At 35.5% G+C, this 16,444-nt stretch overlaps 1 protein-coding gene across 3 annotated transcripts in view; it reads right to left on the minus strand.

Annotated features, from left to right (window-relative positions):
* The window catches only part of JAKMIP1 (janus kinase and microtubule interacting protein 1), a 139,940-nt gene that overhangs the window by 38,061 nt on the left and 85,435 nt on the right, over window positions 1-16,444 (minus strand). For all 3 annotated transcript variants that reach the window (XM_039728855.1, XM_039728857.1, XM_039728858.1), the window contains 5 exons: window positions 16,155-16,295; window positions 12,969-13,028; window positions 5,265-5,393; window positions 3,913-4,041; window positions 2,001-2,084 (listed from right to left, as the gene is read on the minus strand). In XM_039728855.1, coding sequence (XP_039584789.1) covers window positions 2,001-2,084; window positions 3,913-4,041; window positions 5,265-5,393; window positions 12,969-13,028; window positions 16,155-16,295 — 543 coding nt within the window. The remainder of the gene's footprint in view (window positions 1-2,000; window positions 2,085-3,912; window positions 4,042-5,264; window positions 5,394-12,968; window positions 13,029-16,154; window positions 16,296-16,444) is intronic.

The raw sequence follows: 16,444 nt of genomic DNA on the forward strand, positions 1-16,444 counted from the left end.
TAATAATATTAATTTCTTTACTTAATATAAAATTTCTTATGCATGCACCTCAATGTATCATGAAGAAATGGATTATTAGTTTTGTGTTACTTCTGGGGGAATACTGACAGGTCCAGCCAGAAGAGAGATTAACAAAAGCCATTGACAGTTACTTGGAAATTACACATAAATTGTTATAAACCAAGCTTCACATAATTGTTGAATAATAAGTTTCTAATCTCATGCTGTGAAATAGACTTCAGGAAATTTTCAGGAATAATATACTTTTGATTCATTATTTCCTTTACAAACACACTTTAGAGGCTGGCTCCCAGAATGAACATTCCACAATTATTATTAAATTATCATCACTACCATGACATCTAAATGGCAAAGTAGTAATAAAATAATTTTTTTTAAAAAAATCACATAGTGCACAAAGAATTCCATTTTTCATACAACCATTTATTTTGTTGACTGCAAATACTAACAGGTCAGGAGAATCAAGCAGGTGCTAGAGCTCCCAGGAAGACACTGTGATCCCCTCTGAGGAAAGCTAACGCTCAGTGTACAAACCAGCCCGCTAGAAACAACATCTTAGTGCTCCTTGTCACATCCCTGTTCACCCTGTCAGGGTTACTAAGAGATACAAAGTGGAAAATGTGGTTCTGAATCTTTAAGTGATAATTTATTAAACTCCAATTTCCAGATACACCTTTTTGATGTAATGCTCTTGCAGAAAAACCACAGAAGTAACTCCTTACATGGGTATCCAAATTCATTTATCTTGTTTACATACACAGTACTTACATTATACACTCTACAGTCAACTATCTTGGTAATGTTTTCAACTACACAGCAGTTTGCCCACAAGATCTTTCTTATCAACAAACCAAAATAGCAGCAGTAGATGCTTGAGAGATCTTTGGTTTCGTTTATTCTTCCAGAAGTTCAGTGGGCAATCATTTTTAGATTGATAACATATTCTCAGTTTTTAGTGATATTGTATTTACACGTAATTCACTAAGCATATTGCAATTTGTGTGGAAGGTAGCATGAATGACTTTTGTCCTTAATTTGAATATGGTCCCCAAACCTTTGCATTAATACAGAATCTTACAGAAAATTTTAATTACAAAGAATAAACCATAGAAATAGTGTTATCATTTATTTGGCATTATATGTAAGTTGTGTCAACTGCTACAGGATCATCAGTCTTTGAAATGTATAGCTACAGCTACCTCTATCTTATTACTATAAGCTACATGCAAACTTAAATTCTTATTTCAAACAATAAAGCATAAAATAACATCTCCCCAATTTCTACTGTGTGTTCTAGCAGTCACACAACTGAACATCTTGCAAATGCATACTCATAACTCTTAATCAGACTTCCTGAGGGCCCTAGACAATATTAAATATGCATCAGTAGACACATCTTTGATGGGTATTTACATATCTTATATATACTGAAGCACAAGGCCTGATTTTTCTTTGTGTGATGGTTTGGGAATTTGAAAGCAACTGGGCCCTCTGAGACTTCAAACCCAGGAGAGGAACACCTCAAGTGGCTTCCATTAACCTGACAGGCTCAGTGTCCAAGTGTTCATATCTCTAGTGTGTCTAGAAGTTGGATTTTTAAAAAATTTTTCTTTGGTACACACCAAAAATATTCTCCAGTAGAAATATAGAATATTTATGTTATTAGAACTTATAACAAATAGTTACAAAATTGAAAAGAGGACAAAGCCCTTCACCAAATGACAATGGGAACAGAATGTGCATGTACATGTGGTTATTTTGATACTACCCTTTAGTGTATTATGTGTTAGAAAATGAGTCTGTAATGACATTTTCTTAGAATGCAAAATCCTTTCCTTTATTTGAGCGATGAAATGCTGCAGTAGCAATCAAGCTGCACCATTCACACCAACACACCAGTAAGCAACGAAGATGGCCAGGGCACCACTGCATGCAGCCGAGAACATGATGTGGTAGAGCACTTTAAGAGAGCCTTTTACCTGTCCCTTCTCCATTAGAGCTTTCTCCAGGTCCTCAATTTTTGCCTGACACCTGAGAAGATCAGCTTGCAGTTGTTCCCGAGTCTGGGAGAGGAGAAGGAGGGAGAGGGGAAAAGAGAAATCAAAAGTAAATATATTTTCTACTATTTTATGGGCTGTCCCGTCAGCTTTTAATGTTTTTCATTGAAATAGTTGTTTTTGTGTTTATGTTACACAATATTTGAAGCTGCCATTTTAACAGGATTTTTCCTTCCTAGCCTAAAAAGATGTTAGCATCCCATATTCAATGACAAAGTTCTTACCAGTGGAAGAAAAAAATTTAGAAACTGAAAGAGTTCTAAAAAGCTATTCAAAAGCTTTAGTAACTTAAGGCAATTGGGAAAAAAGGAACAAGGGAGAAAGAGAATTGCATTAAGCACTGAAAAAGGCATTTAGAAAAATGAAATACATTGACCCAAAACAAATTACATATCCCATAAACAGCATATGCTGGTCAGCTTTCCTCATTTACATGATCATTACACTCACCACTACACTACAGTGATGCCCTAAAAGGCACTGGATCATACAAAGTACTAAACAAAAAAATGATATAAAACACATGTTTCTTAATACCCTCAGCCACTGAAGCTCCTTGACCTACCACAAGTATTTTTTTCCACCCTACTTCAGGTACTTTTTCACCCAAGCAGTTTAAATATTCCTGCAAGGATTTTTTTTTCCTGCATCTGTGTATCTTTGGGTCCTTGCTTACATTAAGCCTCACCTAAAAGTTATAGGAAATGTTCATCCCACCAAAATAAACTATGCAAAAAGCTAATTTATGACTCACGCCAAAGATAGATTTGCAGGGATGTACCAAAAACACCATTAAAAAGAAATAGCAACAATTTCCAAGACTACAAAAAGTATAGTCTGTAAACGCCCGCAAAATTGCAAAATAAAAAACCCATAAAGTCAAAGAAAATATATAATAGCCTCTCATAGGTGGCAAATAGTTGACTGTCCCTGAAATCCTTTTCTAAATAGCAGATGGAATTATGCCCCCCATCCTAATACGATCTTGAGAAGTGATCTTCAAGTCTTTATACCTTTCCTTGGCTAAGTATCCTACTTAAAAAGAGAGTGTCAAAACTGACTAGGCTTTTGTAACATGCTAAGAACTCTAATAAAAAAAGCCATAAATCAGTAATTCTGCTATTATAAGAACTATATTTCACAGGAAAAAATAAAGAAGAAATGTATGTTGGTTGAGTCCTTTCCCATCAGTAATTTTGGAACATATTAAAATAATTTTTCTTCTGCATCTTAGCAACACATTGCAGTGGTACACACAGCCACATATAGCAAAGCACTAACATGTAATAATCACAGTATTTAATATGTTTCTCCATTTTTGGGGTTTGGGGAAGTTGTAGAGGGAAGACAGTCAGGGGTTTTTTAACTGTCAGCTCACATTCAACTTGGTGTCCATCAGGAGCCCCCAATTCCTGTTGTGCAAAACTGCTTCCCAGTGAGCCAGGACCAAGATTTGGGTCAGATTTTTGATTCAGATTTGGGAGATTTTTAATATAATCGTATGATGGAAGTACCTAAGTGGCTATAAGAACCTATCCTGTGATTCCTTTAAAATCCATCATCTCACTATTCAAATTGCAGGTTCAAATGGGTTATCACTCTCATAGCATAGAAATCTTTAATATATTATACATGCTAGAATAAAGCATAATGACATCTTTGTTCTGATTGCAGCAGATGAATCTAAATTATCACCTTACTTATGACATCCTCTAATCCTCAGAAACATTGGGCTTTGCATTTCACTGACCTGCAAAGACACCTCCTGCTATTACAAATGGTTTCAGCTTTTTCTATTATTTCAGAGTTAAAAGAATTTCAGTTAAAAAATTACCCTTGCTTCTCTCTCTGCATCCAGGGTTCCACCAACTTGTTCTTGGAGCAATGCATATGCTCTTTGCAAAGCTTGATACTCTCTTGTTAGCTGGCAAAACCTGAGTTCAGCTTCTTCTTTAGGCGTGCTCTTAATGAAAAGGGGGGAAAAGTGGGTTAGTAAAAATATATTTAATAATGGGTTTGTCTGTACAGAAGACAGACTCACAAACCAGCAACACAACTCATACTAAGTCTCAAAGTTTAATAAAGGTGTGAAATCCTAAAACAAGTGCAAAGAAAAGGAAGGAAGGATGATGAGTAACTGTGTCTACCAGACCATTTAAGGACAGTGTAAGTTGCCATATAAGACAGCAATGCACAGAAATGGGAAAACTGAGAGGAAAAATGAGAGGAAATAGTTTTGTGCAACATAGTCTTCAGCAACTCCAGAGCCAGAGGGGTCTCAGAAGGTATTTGTTCTGTTTTTCATGCAGTCCACCCTTCCCTCTTTACACTTATTCTCTATCATGCCAGCGTCAAGCACACTGACACAGAAGTTACATTTCAAAATTATTTCAAAGATATTTTCTTAAATTTATTCTTTTAATACAAAGTATTTTCAAAGTCTTTCTTTTCCTTGAATTTTGAGCCATTAACTTTAATACTTATAAGGTCTTTCCTATACTGCTGAGGACAAGAAGTGTCCTTCGCTTTAATTAATTTTTGCTCCAGGAACTTGAGTTCTAAGGAAAAGAGATTACAATATTATTAGACACTAAAGCTACAAAAAAGGAAGCTTCTTCTGAGGAGTATTAGGCAGAAGTTAGTGAACAAGAAAGAAAGATGAAAAAGAGCATCTAATTCGTGCTTTGTGCTCACGCACGCAATCTTCCAAAGTAGGCCAGCAGCAGTGTGTATCACAGAGCTGGGACAAAACATGTCACTGGGTATTTGCTACCTATGATCACTTAAGACTTCATGAATTGCAAAGGACTCTCTGAGTATTGTGAGCAAAGAAAGAAAATCCTGATTGTATCAAAACAGTCAAATAAATTATAAGGTTGAAAGGTAAATTATTGTCTAGTAAGTATTGACTTTTAATAGGCATAAAGCAATATGCCTATTCATTCTGTTTTGACTCATAAGAAAGAGTTTGAGGAAAAAAAATTATTTCTTACACCAATATCTGCCAAATCTGTCAGGCAGAATATTATCTTATTAATTTTATTGCAAAGTGTATATGTTACCAGACTTGAAAAACACCCAAAGGAATTCTCTGCCAAATCATTCACAGTTCATGTGGTACAATGGTTGAAAGTTTGAATTTATAATTCAGGAGGTAGAAAGAAAAACGAATCAGTTACCACTTACATCTTCCAAATCTTCTTCTGGTGTTGCAGGAGTCCTGTCTGTTTTATCTGTGTTGTATGAAGTTACAGATGAAGTTTCTGAATCAAGAGATTCTTCATCAAATCCAAAAAATGTCTCCACAACATGCCTCTGAAAAATTAGGTTTTTTTAGCTAGTAGCAAAACAGATGAAAAGCTCCAATGACACAGTAAGCAGTAACCAAGGTTTTCTCTGATGATTATTTTGGTATTTAGAAAGAAATAAAGGTTCCAGTGCAAACTCTTCTCTGACTAAATAAGTTATTTTTCCAACATCATTTGTGGAATAACCTCCAAGAACAGAACTGGACATAGAACAGAGATGAGGTAATTACCAAAAGAAAAATGCTTTAGCAAAACTATAAAACCTAATTACCAAAATCACACAAGTCCTTACAAGATTCACAGTAGAGAAATCCAATATCTATTCAGAAGAAAGCCAGTACAATATAACATGTGCAACCAAAAGGAAAAGTATTCTGGAGACCAAGGTGGAAAAAATTTAATTGCTCATACTAATTGCAAAAGGATAGCAAAAAGGAAAAAATACCATTTTGCAAAACCCTACTTAAAAGTATAAATTAATGCTTATAATTTATTTTTTTCACTATCATAATTCTCTTTTTTTTTTCAAAAGTTTGCTCCAATACTATGTCTAACCAAAAAGACATGTCTAGGAAAAAGCAGCATTGCACTGCAGATTAAAAAAATTTTGCACAATATTATCAATTAAATGCATGCCTAGAGAAAATTAGAAAAAATTAGTAGCTGGTGGAAATTGGTACAATATCAGTTGTGAAAATGTTGATTTTTTATATAAACATAGTCACAGAAAGCAGCATATTTCCTTGGAAATTCAACCGTTTAAAAAGGGTTTATAAATTTAACTAGAAACAAAGGTTTTTAACTGTTATTAATCAATAGAAAGCATAACTTCTTAAACCACAGAAATCCAACACAATTTCAGAGAATCAAGAAAACTGAAAATATTTTTTTAAAGGATGTTGCTGAAAAATGGATTCAGGTTATGAAGCAGTCTAGACAGAGAGGGTAGTGGAGAGAGGTGGCTGTAAGAAGATGAAGAAAGATCTCTACATGTTTTGCCACTGCTTGATACTGAAGCACAGATCCTGATGTCACAGTTTGCTCTTTGGGTCTTTTTCAAATACATAACAGAGGTTGTCTATGAGAAGATAACAGCTTGTTCATTAAAATAGCCATAAGGATTAAAAAAGTTATCAGTTATCATCAAACATCATGAATCCTACATTTCAGCAAATTGTTATCAATCAATTTAATTCAAGATAGTTTTCAAAAAGTTTTAACTATAACGCCCTCTCTCATGATGATTTCCAAATATTGATCTTTCCTTGAAGTTTTCCAGACTTACCTAACCTTAGAGATTTTTTTCCAGTATATCTACACAAGTATGGTCTTCTCTTTCTCACAAAGCCCTAATGCCCACTGTATTCTTTTGGTTCAGCACAGCTCTCATCAGCAGTCAAAATACTCTGTCTTGATTTAAGGGGTACCAAAAAATCAAGCCTGTAGGTGTGACTTTTTGCCTCCATTCATGACACCAGGTGCTCCATTTACAGTCTGCAGCCCTGGTCACCACGGTCCACCAGGTCACAACCTCATCCCTCATAAGCTGGACAAGTCCATAATAGTTTCACAGTACAGCTAATTCCACTCCAACTGCCAAAGAAAGCTCCAAGGTCATGTCCTGGATCACTCAACTGCTTCACTTAAGAAGACCCCTTCAAACAGTACTTAAAAAATTTTCCTTCAGAAACCCAAAAAGCTGTATCTTTTCTAAACATTTATCCATATGCCTGCAGATAAATATGATGCAGCACAAAAGGCAAAGAGCTTCCAAACAACCTTGAGAAACAAATTTCCTTTTGCAAGCTACTTAACTACTACTTTGTGAATTCATAGGATCACAGTTATAGTGCCACAGTGCTGGAAAGACATCACTTTTACTTGTTCAGGAAGCACTGTGATCTTTTGCCAGGCAGCGCTATGTCCAAGGTGCTTAACACAAACAGTTCCCTGGGATAATCTAATCCTTTCCTCCAGCATTCACCAGCTCACCTTTCTGCCCTACTTAACAAAACAAAGGGCAGAAGGAATAGGTTTATCTCTATTCTAAAAATACAAAGACTTATCCAGAAAGCTAATGTATTTACTCACATTTAAATTAAAACCATTTCAGACTTCTCTTTCTACAAGCACAAAGGTTTACCACAAAACACAAGGGGCCACTAGTCCTTGGGGTATGACCCATCCAGCTCTTCTCCCCCACTGAATACTGGCTGCACCTTACAACCATGGAACAGTAATATTACAAATATATATTGGAAGTTGAAAATATGGCTAAAGAAATGGTGCTACTTCAAGTTGTAAGGAAGACAAATTTACAATCTGAGCAGCTAGCTCAACTCACTTTCCTGACTCCAAAGTGATCTGCAGATACAGTTTCATAAAGGTACATTTTATAGAGGTAAAGAAGACGGCAGCTGGTAAACAAAGTAATTGTCAAGTCTTGACTTTGCAAAGGCTGGCAGAAGGGGCTTCTAAAAGATGGAGAACAAATCTCAAATTTATTATCATATGGCACAGAGATCACAGTACCATGAGGGTCAGCAGCAGCTGAACTAGAAGTGGCAATAAAACCTACCTACCTATGGGATTTTTTTGCTACATCTCTGCTGTACAGTAACTTTTGGGTAACTCAGGTCAAACACATCTTCCTTTAACCCTGCACGCACACACCCACCCATGCCATTTCAAGAAAAGAAAATAAATTAGCCAAACAACAGTGATTTTGATTTTACATAAAGGTATATAGGCTGGAGAAAATATTTAAAGCAATGTCATTATTGTGAAAAATAAGTTGAACATTTCACTTATAGCAAAAGTCAGGTGAAAATATATACAAATCAATAAATAAACCACTTGATTATTAGATATGAGGGAATTCTGAAAAAAACCCAACACCTTAGTATTTCCCATCACACTAAAAAAGTGCAACACTTAAAGGAGAGTTGTAAGTCAAAAACTTTTAAATGCTATAAAGACTACCTGTAATATTTGAAGTCACAGGTGAACAATTTCTTTTTAAGACTTCTTAATTTTTAGAAAAGCTGTATATTTATAATTTTGTGGAGCAGATCTGTTCCATAAAAACAGGGATAAGTTATTTAATTATATTTATATATATACAGGTAATATTTAATTATATTACCTGTACAGGTATGAATTGCTTTATGACATAATCAAAAAATAGCCAGTTTTACTGTTGATCAGCTAGTATGTGAAATAACCAACTACAAGAACTGATTCACAGCAACACCAAAACAAATTAATTCACAAGGGAACAGCTGTAGAGAGAGAAAATAGTTTTAAAAATACTCAAAAAAAGACATGTGAGTCATAAAGTTGTAGATAATAAATAATAAATCACCAATAAATATATCAACTCCAAGGGACATTCCACACATGCCTCAAAATCTGAACCACAAGAGTTTCTGAAAAGTATGCAGAAATGCACAATACTCACTGGATTTTTACAACTATATAAACTATGTTTATTCAAGTTTCATTTAAACTTTTTTTTAAAAATGGGAACATTCTGAATTAACACTCAGAGATTGCTTTATATTTGTTTGCAAATTTCTTATTTCTAAATCACAACTTCTTAACTGAGAAAATAGTCATGTAAATTATAGAAAAATTCTGATTTGAATTCTAATTTCCACTGACTACTGCCATGCATTTAATATCAAGTATTTTCCATGTGAATTTATAGTGATGTTTCCATATAATTTTAAAGTAAAATTATGCATTAGGTCTTTATAACTCAAGTATTAATACTTCTACTGAATGATGGTGCTCAGCAAACATCAAAGTTTAGACTACTATAAATCAATAGTGACACATAAACTACATTATATGTAAATTTCAATATCATCTGATTTCTCTGTTGCTAAAGGACTTTCATTTTACATTTAAATACTTCATTTTAAGGGATCTAATCAAACATGATGAAAAAGATCCAAGATATATTTCCTTGTAATGCAATCAGATGTGCCTTTCAGTAACTTCTTACCTTCATGCTTATATGTCATTTCTTGGCAGCCAGAAAAATACAGGCACACCAAAGCACAGAGGCAGAGAAAAAAAGAAAAGTATAAAACAAGAAATATGAACTCCATCACGCCAGGCTTTCCCACTACTGCAAATACAGTTCATTTATTAAAGTTTAAAAAAAGGCACAATCCATAGAGTCCTGCAGCTACCAAACAAGCTGGGTAAATATGTCTTACTTGTCAAATGCATGACTCCATCCATCACGGAATGAATGTAACTCCATTCCACATGTCAAAAATAAACCAAATATAAAAAATACTCCTTCTGAAGTTTCTTGGTTATTTCACAACAAAAATTGAAAAAAAATTTTAAAAACACCTTGGAAAAAATCAGGTACCTGACTACACAGTCACTACATCACTCCTCTGAAGACCCTGCAAGCACAGAGGTTATAAAGCCCATCCCACTTTGCTGCTCCTTTCCTTGGGGAGCCTGAAGCAGTTGCCAGCATTGTTCCATGACTCCTTGGGAATTAGAAGAGCGCTCAGTGAAAGCTCCAGTAGCAACAGTAACCCAGTGCACCTACAGAGCTCCAGAAATAACACTGATAGCTAATTACAAAACCAAGAAATACAGAACTTTCAGAAGCTTCTCAGCTAAACTGATGGTCAGGGCTGTAAAGGCTACCAACAGACCATTCAAACGAGATGTCTCAAAGGTGGAGAAAGACATTCCATGGATTCTGTTCCAGATAATACAAACAACTGTCAGGAAAATACTCATTATAGAACAACCACAAGCTCTCTGCAGTCAGACCATCTCAGGAATGAAGGAAGCTGGAATCTAAAACCACATTCAGGAAAATCTTCACCCTGTGCACCACTTTCCTGGTTATTAGAACAAAAAAAGAATCATTCTATACCTTCCAGAATGAATTTATCTGACCACTTTCATGAAACCTCATTCTTAGGAGTGATTTCCTCCTTCCCTTTGTCACAAAGAATGGGACACATCTAGAAATAGATACAACTCCGCCTGCCAAACTTGTTCACTGTGCTAATCCTAATTTTACATTTAACAAACCTTCGAAAAGCAGAGCCAAAGACTTAGATGAGAAATTTCTTTTTCTAAGGACAGGTTATATTCTATATATATTCTATCTATATTCTGTATACTATTCTATGCAGGTTATATAATCTGTATGAGATAAAAATCTTGCACAGATAATAGACAGAAATACACTTATGCTGTGCGTATCTACATATAAAACAATTCACTCATCTTAGACTGCCTTTATAGTTTATGGAGAAAACCAGGCACTTTCAGGCCAAAACTCCTATGTCCTATTTAGATACCTACTTCCAACCACTTAATGTTACCACTTTGTCCAGAGAGAGATGTCTGCATCTCATGTCCATTACTGACATCTAACCAACATTTGCAACACTCAGACAAATACATTCTACATTTTTTCTTCTGGATTTCTGATATAGGCTGTAAAAACAGAGATGATGAAGATGGTAAAATCCCAACTCATCTGGTGAGAAACCCATTCCACGTAGATTGTTTAAATAAAAAATTGTTGGAAAACTGTGGGAAACACAGCTTCCTTTGAGGATTTTGATCCTCACAGGACCACACAGGTGGCCTGGAAGGAAAACAGCCAGGATTGGATTTTTAGAAGTTAACACCAACTGCAGTTAAACTGTGAGCCAGCACTGCATATAAATGTAAATAATCTACAGGTTTACTCACTGGCAGGTAATGGCACAGTAGTATTACTGATTACTTCTTTCATTCCTTAAGGAATTAGCTCATTTAGAAAGTTTAAATACAGCTATAAATTAACTACATTAACTAGTGTGTATATATATGATGTAACAACTATAGTACACACAATCCCATTTGTTCTTCTCTCATAACCTTCCATTTTTTCACTTGTTTTTGTTTTATAGTCCTGCTTTTCCTTTCAGGAGATAGCATCACATAGAATTTCAAATGGTCACTACAGCCATTGAAGAGCTAATGGACATGGGATGGAATAATTTGTAGCAGAAATGCCTGCTACTGATTAATTTGTTCTTTCTGATGCATCTTCTATACCCTAAATAAGAATCACACCCCTACTAACTCTGCTGTCCATATGCATACAATTCTTGCAGTAGATCAGCAGAATTCCCCATATTATAGCACTCTTAGCAAACAGAAAATAGCAAAATTTTTAATGTACTGTGCCTATTCTCTCCAATCCTCGCTTTTTTGGAAAAGAAGAAGAGACCACAAAAGCATCAGGTTTCTCAAGACACATCAGGTTGCACCAGTGCCAGCTGAAGCTCTACTAACACAGAGCATTTTCAAGACAGAAATGCATATTTATTGAAGTTTTCAGCCTACAGAAATTCTCATCATCAGTTGCCAACACCTAAAAGTTGACTTAACTAGTTTTGTTTAGTGAGGAATTTTACAATTTAGCAAATTATCTTACACATTTGACTTACAGTCAGAAAAAGGCCAATAATTAGAGAAAATGATGAAAAGTACAGTATAAATTACATCCATATATATATATATTTACTTTTGCATTCTTTTTAAAAAATTGCTCTCAAAACACAAATTTCCAGTTACACTACATCAAGAAAGAATGGTTTACAGTTGCTACAAATATATTTGGCAGGATCTATTGTTACTTCTGTTTTTCTTCTTTTTTTTTCCTATGTAAAAGACACATCATTACTAGAAACAGAATTTGAAAAAACTACCAGTGAAATAGAGTCCCAAAGGACAAATTTTACAGAATATAGGCATTAGAGTGCAGAGCAATAAAAAAGCACCACCTGGAGGTTACCAGGAATAGACTATGCAGAACACACCCATTTATGACAGAATATATCTTAAGCTACTATATAGATGATAATGATAGCTCTACTCTTCATTTCCATTTTTTCCCCTCTTACTCCATTTCTCACCTCCCACACACATGCTCCAGGCTGCTAATGTTCAACTTCACAAAAAACATTATTCAGCAAATTACTTTTAGCGCATTACAAGAAACTTGAAGGGCACTCTCTGAAGCAAAATTTCTGGTTTTATAATTGGAATTTTTGTCTTGAACCCTGTATTCTAGAGCAGATAAGTTATTAATGCATAACAGTTGGAATTGTCTTATATATCACATACAGAAAGATTATTTCAGTAACATTTCCAGCATGAGTTATTCTTTAATTGTGATTTAGCTCTATGTTGGTACAAATAGTTTAAAGGGGGTATGTTCTTTAAAATAGACTGAATATTTGTCCTTTGAAACACCTGTTGCTTTAAACCATTAAATTGTTATGCCTCAAGCCACTTGAATATTTAGGCTGCAGAGGCTAAAAGTGTAATTTTATTGTTTATTTAAAACAAACCCCAAAACAACATCACTTGTGTGAAGTACAAAACTCTTGAATTACCCTAAAAAATTAAGCACTCACCAGAGTAAGCAGAAGAATTATATGGATTTTTCTCATTAAGCAGAGCTTTAAATTCAGGCAGTATTTGAAAGAGGTGTTGTTCACAGCAACAGAAATGCACGAAAAACCGAAGGTTTGCTCACCTTTGGAGGCTTCAGACTTTTCCTCCTCTGTTTTTTAGACCGCAATAACCGTTCTCTTTCCTAGAAGGAAAGAGAACATTTTGGTATGGGTTTGTTTTAAAACTATACTTAGATATGTCTAACAGAGAGAAATATCATTAGCATTTTCTTTAAGCCTCTGGTAAAGCTAACATGATGTCTTTATCCTTTTGAATAACACCATGTTACACCACACTGCACTGCAGCTTTATGCCTTCAGCAAACCTTCAGCCACGTACTTCACGCATTTGATGGGAAGTTGGCAAGAAAAGGCTTTGGTAAATTCTGAGCACAGATTTCTGACAGTTCTTTTGACTCTTTTACCAAGAAGCTCACTATGGAAACAGAATTCAGAGTGTCACTCCAGTGTTCAACCACCCTGAAGCAGCAGGTCGGTAGCCAAAACTTAGTCCAGTCTTAGTAATTAAAAGTTATTATATCAGACATATTCTGATATACAAGCATGCATATGCAGATACAGTGGTACATCTGACTTTTCCTTGTAGGACAAAAGTCTCAAATCCAAAGGCACTCAGTCTGTGTCAACTTAGTCGCTGTCTTTTTTCTACTCCGCTTTTGGTGCAAGATCACAACAAACTACACCATGACATGAGGAGGTCAAGACTGCAAATGCATGATTTAAGTTCATCTAAATCCAAGAATACTGCCTGAAATTCCAAAGGAGAAGAGGAGGAAGAGAAGGTAAAAAAATGTGAAGGAGAAAGCCAAAAACCCCCAACAATACAGGAGGCAGGTGCTCTGTCTTCTTGCTTTTTCTGATTCTCTCCTTAGTTCTGCATCTTTGTTTGCAGCACCTCTATTTTTAAAAGACAGATTGCAGTTCCAAGTGCTTCTTTAGCAGTTATTGCTCACTGCGTGATATTATTCTATTCACTTATTTGCTTTGCATTCAGTTCGGAAACTGGAAAAACAGGAAGCTCACAGTAGAAATCACAACAAAATTATTTATCAGCACATTGTTCCAGGAAATAAGTTTTGGAAAATGCAAAATAACTGAGAGAAGTACAACAACTTACACAGCACCTTGAATACATGTAGTTTGAAAAATAAGGAAAAGTAAGGACTGCAAAGGCAGAATGGTGCAGGTATTTCAAGCTGCAGAATCATATAACATTTTAAGCTAAAAAAACCAGACAGTTGAATTTTATACTGTTAAAGAAGAGTGCTCTCTTCTCAGATGTCCATTTAAGGCACATTTCCTGCTTCAAGTGGGGTATTCTGCCTCCCAAGCAGGTGTCCAAACAAATGCAGTGCAGAATGAACAAACACTTCCAAAATCCCAGTCTTCCTGTTTCTAGTCTTGTATGTAAGTAGACTGCTTAATTGACTTCTTCAACATAAATCAAGCTACCAGAACAATAATAATGCCAATTAAAAGCCACTAGCATCTTTTGCAGTCATCTGAGTTTACCTTGACAACTCTCCTTTTAAGAACTGACCAGAACACCCTGTTGTGAGAGAAGTCATGTTGACAAGGTTTTAACAGCATCAGATAGCCTACAGATGACACTGCTAATCAGTTCAGACAACCCTACTGCCTAAGACTACTGTTCTTATTTCCATGAATCATATTACTCTCAGCTGCAGTTAAGCTGATTATTTTTATATTAATCAGGTATGGGACATTTGGGTCACTCGTGGTAACTATGATACATTTGTAGTCTGTAGAGGTGTGGTTTGGGCCAGAAAAGAGAGCTTAAAAGCAACAGTGTGCAGAATTCCACTGCATTCACATCCAAGGCAAAGGCTCAGTTAGTTTGTACTGGAACCAAAGAAGTTTCCTAGTTAAAAATTTAAATAATTTCTGCAAGTGGAATAGTATCTGTAAGCAGGAAACAAAGCAAAAATGAAACAATATTTTAAAATATTTTTTTATTTTACTTTCACACTAAATACAACTTCATATTATTGACCAAAGTCAGGATACAATATATTTCCTTGTATCACTAGCTGAAACAGTAAAAAGAGAGTCCTGTCATACCCACTTTGCACTGAAATATAAGTGAGGTTTTATCTGCCATATACTGCACATCTAATGTCATATCACCATCCCTGCCTATGCAGTTTTATTTGGAAGCTAAAGCAGCATCTCTCTGTGGACCAGACCCTACATCATAGCACCTGAGTAACATCCTACTGCTTGTAACATTACTGGGACACTGGAGAATGCACACAGACATTGAACTTTGGCACTGATTTCAGAGAAAAATCCTGGGTCAAAATCTCAAAGGAACTGCCAGGAACATGTTCCACATACAGCAATAACACACCTTCTTCTTTTTCCTTTTTGGACCTTCCATTTTTATTTTCAATGATGTATCCAATTCTTTAATTTTCTATTTAGACAGAAGGCTTTTAAATTCTTTTTATAATTTTGCAGCAGTCAGAAGTGCCATTTGAGATGTCTGAGTCTGCCTGAGTTGCAGATGCTGCTCCAGAATGGCAAGGTCTCTCAGAGTTTATGTGTAAATTTCTGCCAGCACCAGAAGAGTTTGTCACAAATTGCACTAAATAGCACTAGACACCTCTAACACAACTTTAAAGATTCCTCATCAATCACAACTTGAAGGATTCCTGACCAAACACTGAACATCCATGAGCATCACCCTCAGAAGGCTTTGGAGTCAGAGGGCAGCAGCTGGGCAGTTCTAATCCTAAATCATGCTGCTACTTTTGCTTTGATGAACCACACAGAGCTCTCCCCATCTTTTTTAAATACAGCTTGTATGGCCAGCTCAGCTAGAGATGCTTGTCCAGGTGAAATTAATGGCACCATGTTTCCCTCTTTCAGGAGAACTTCTAGATCAGGGGAGTGCTTGAGTTTGCATCCAACACATTTTAGTCATTAAGTTTTGGAAAGTTTCCTTTACTCAAGTTCCTCATTTTTTGACAGCCAGTTTTGTAAGTAAGGCTGATCATGCACTTTTTCTCACAAGCAGCATGTAATAGGTAAATATTTTTAATACAAAGATTCATACACATTCCAAAAAAATTCATTCACTACCTGAGAAAAAACAAAAACCCTTTGACACCAAAGAAGTATTTCTATATCACTACTACACCTGGACTTAAAACATTCCTCTTAAATCTTTATCTTGCCTATAGATGTGTGTGCATGCACATGTGTATACCAGTCATAAACATTACCACTGTGAGATCATCAATAACATGCTGTTGTTCTTTGACTTGCAGTCTAAGGAATTCAATTTCTTGTTCCTCTCGTGTGCTGCTGAGATCATTCAAAGATGTGTGCCTCTTCAGTGCTGGTTGTGCAGATAACTTTTCTTTCTACAAAAATAAAAAACATAAAGAATGTTTTAAAGTGTCTTGATGCAACAGGAGAAAAACTCTCATGTGTGATGTAGCAATCAAAAATTCTTTGAACCCATCAGTGCTTATTCCACTACAACACAAGGCCTCTTTCAACAAACAAAACC

Source organism: Passer montanus, unplaced genomic scaffold (assembly GCF_014805655.1).
Source record: "Passer montanus isolate IOZ18808 unplaced genomic scaffold, ASM1480565v1 scaffold67, whole genome shotgun sequence".
Classification (NCBI taxonomy): Eukaryota; Metazoa; Chordata; class Aves; order Passeriformes; family Passeridae; genus Passer; species Passer montanus.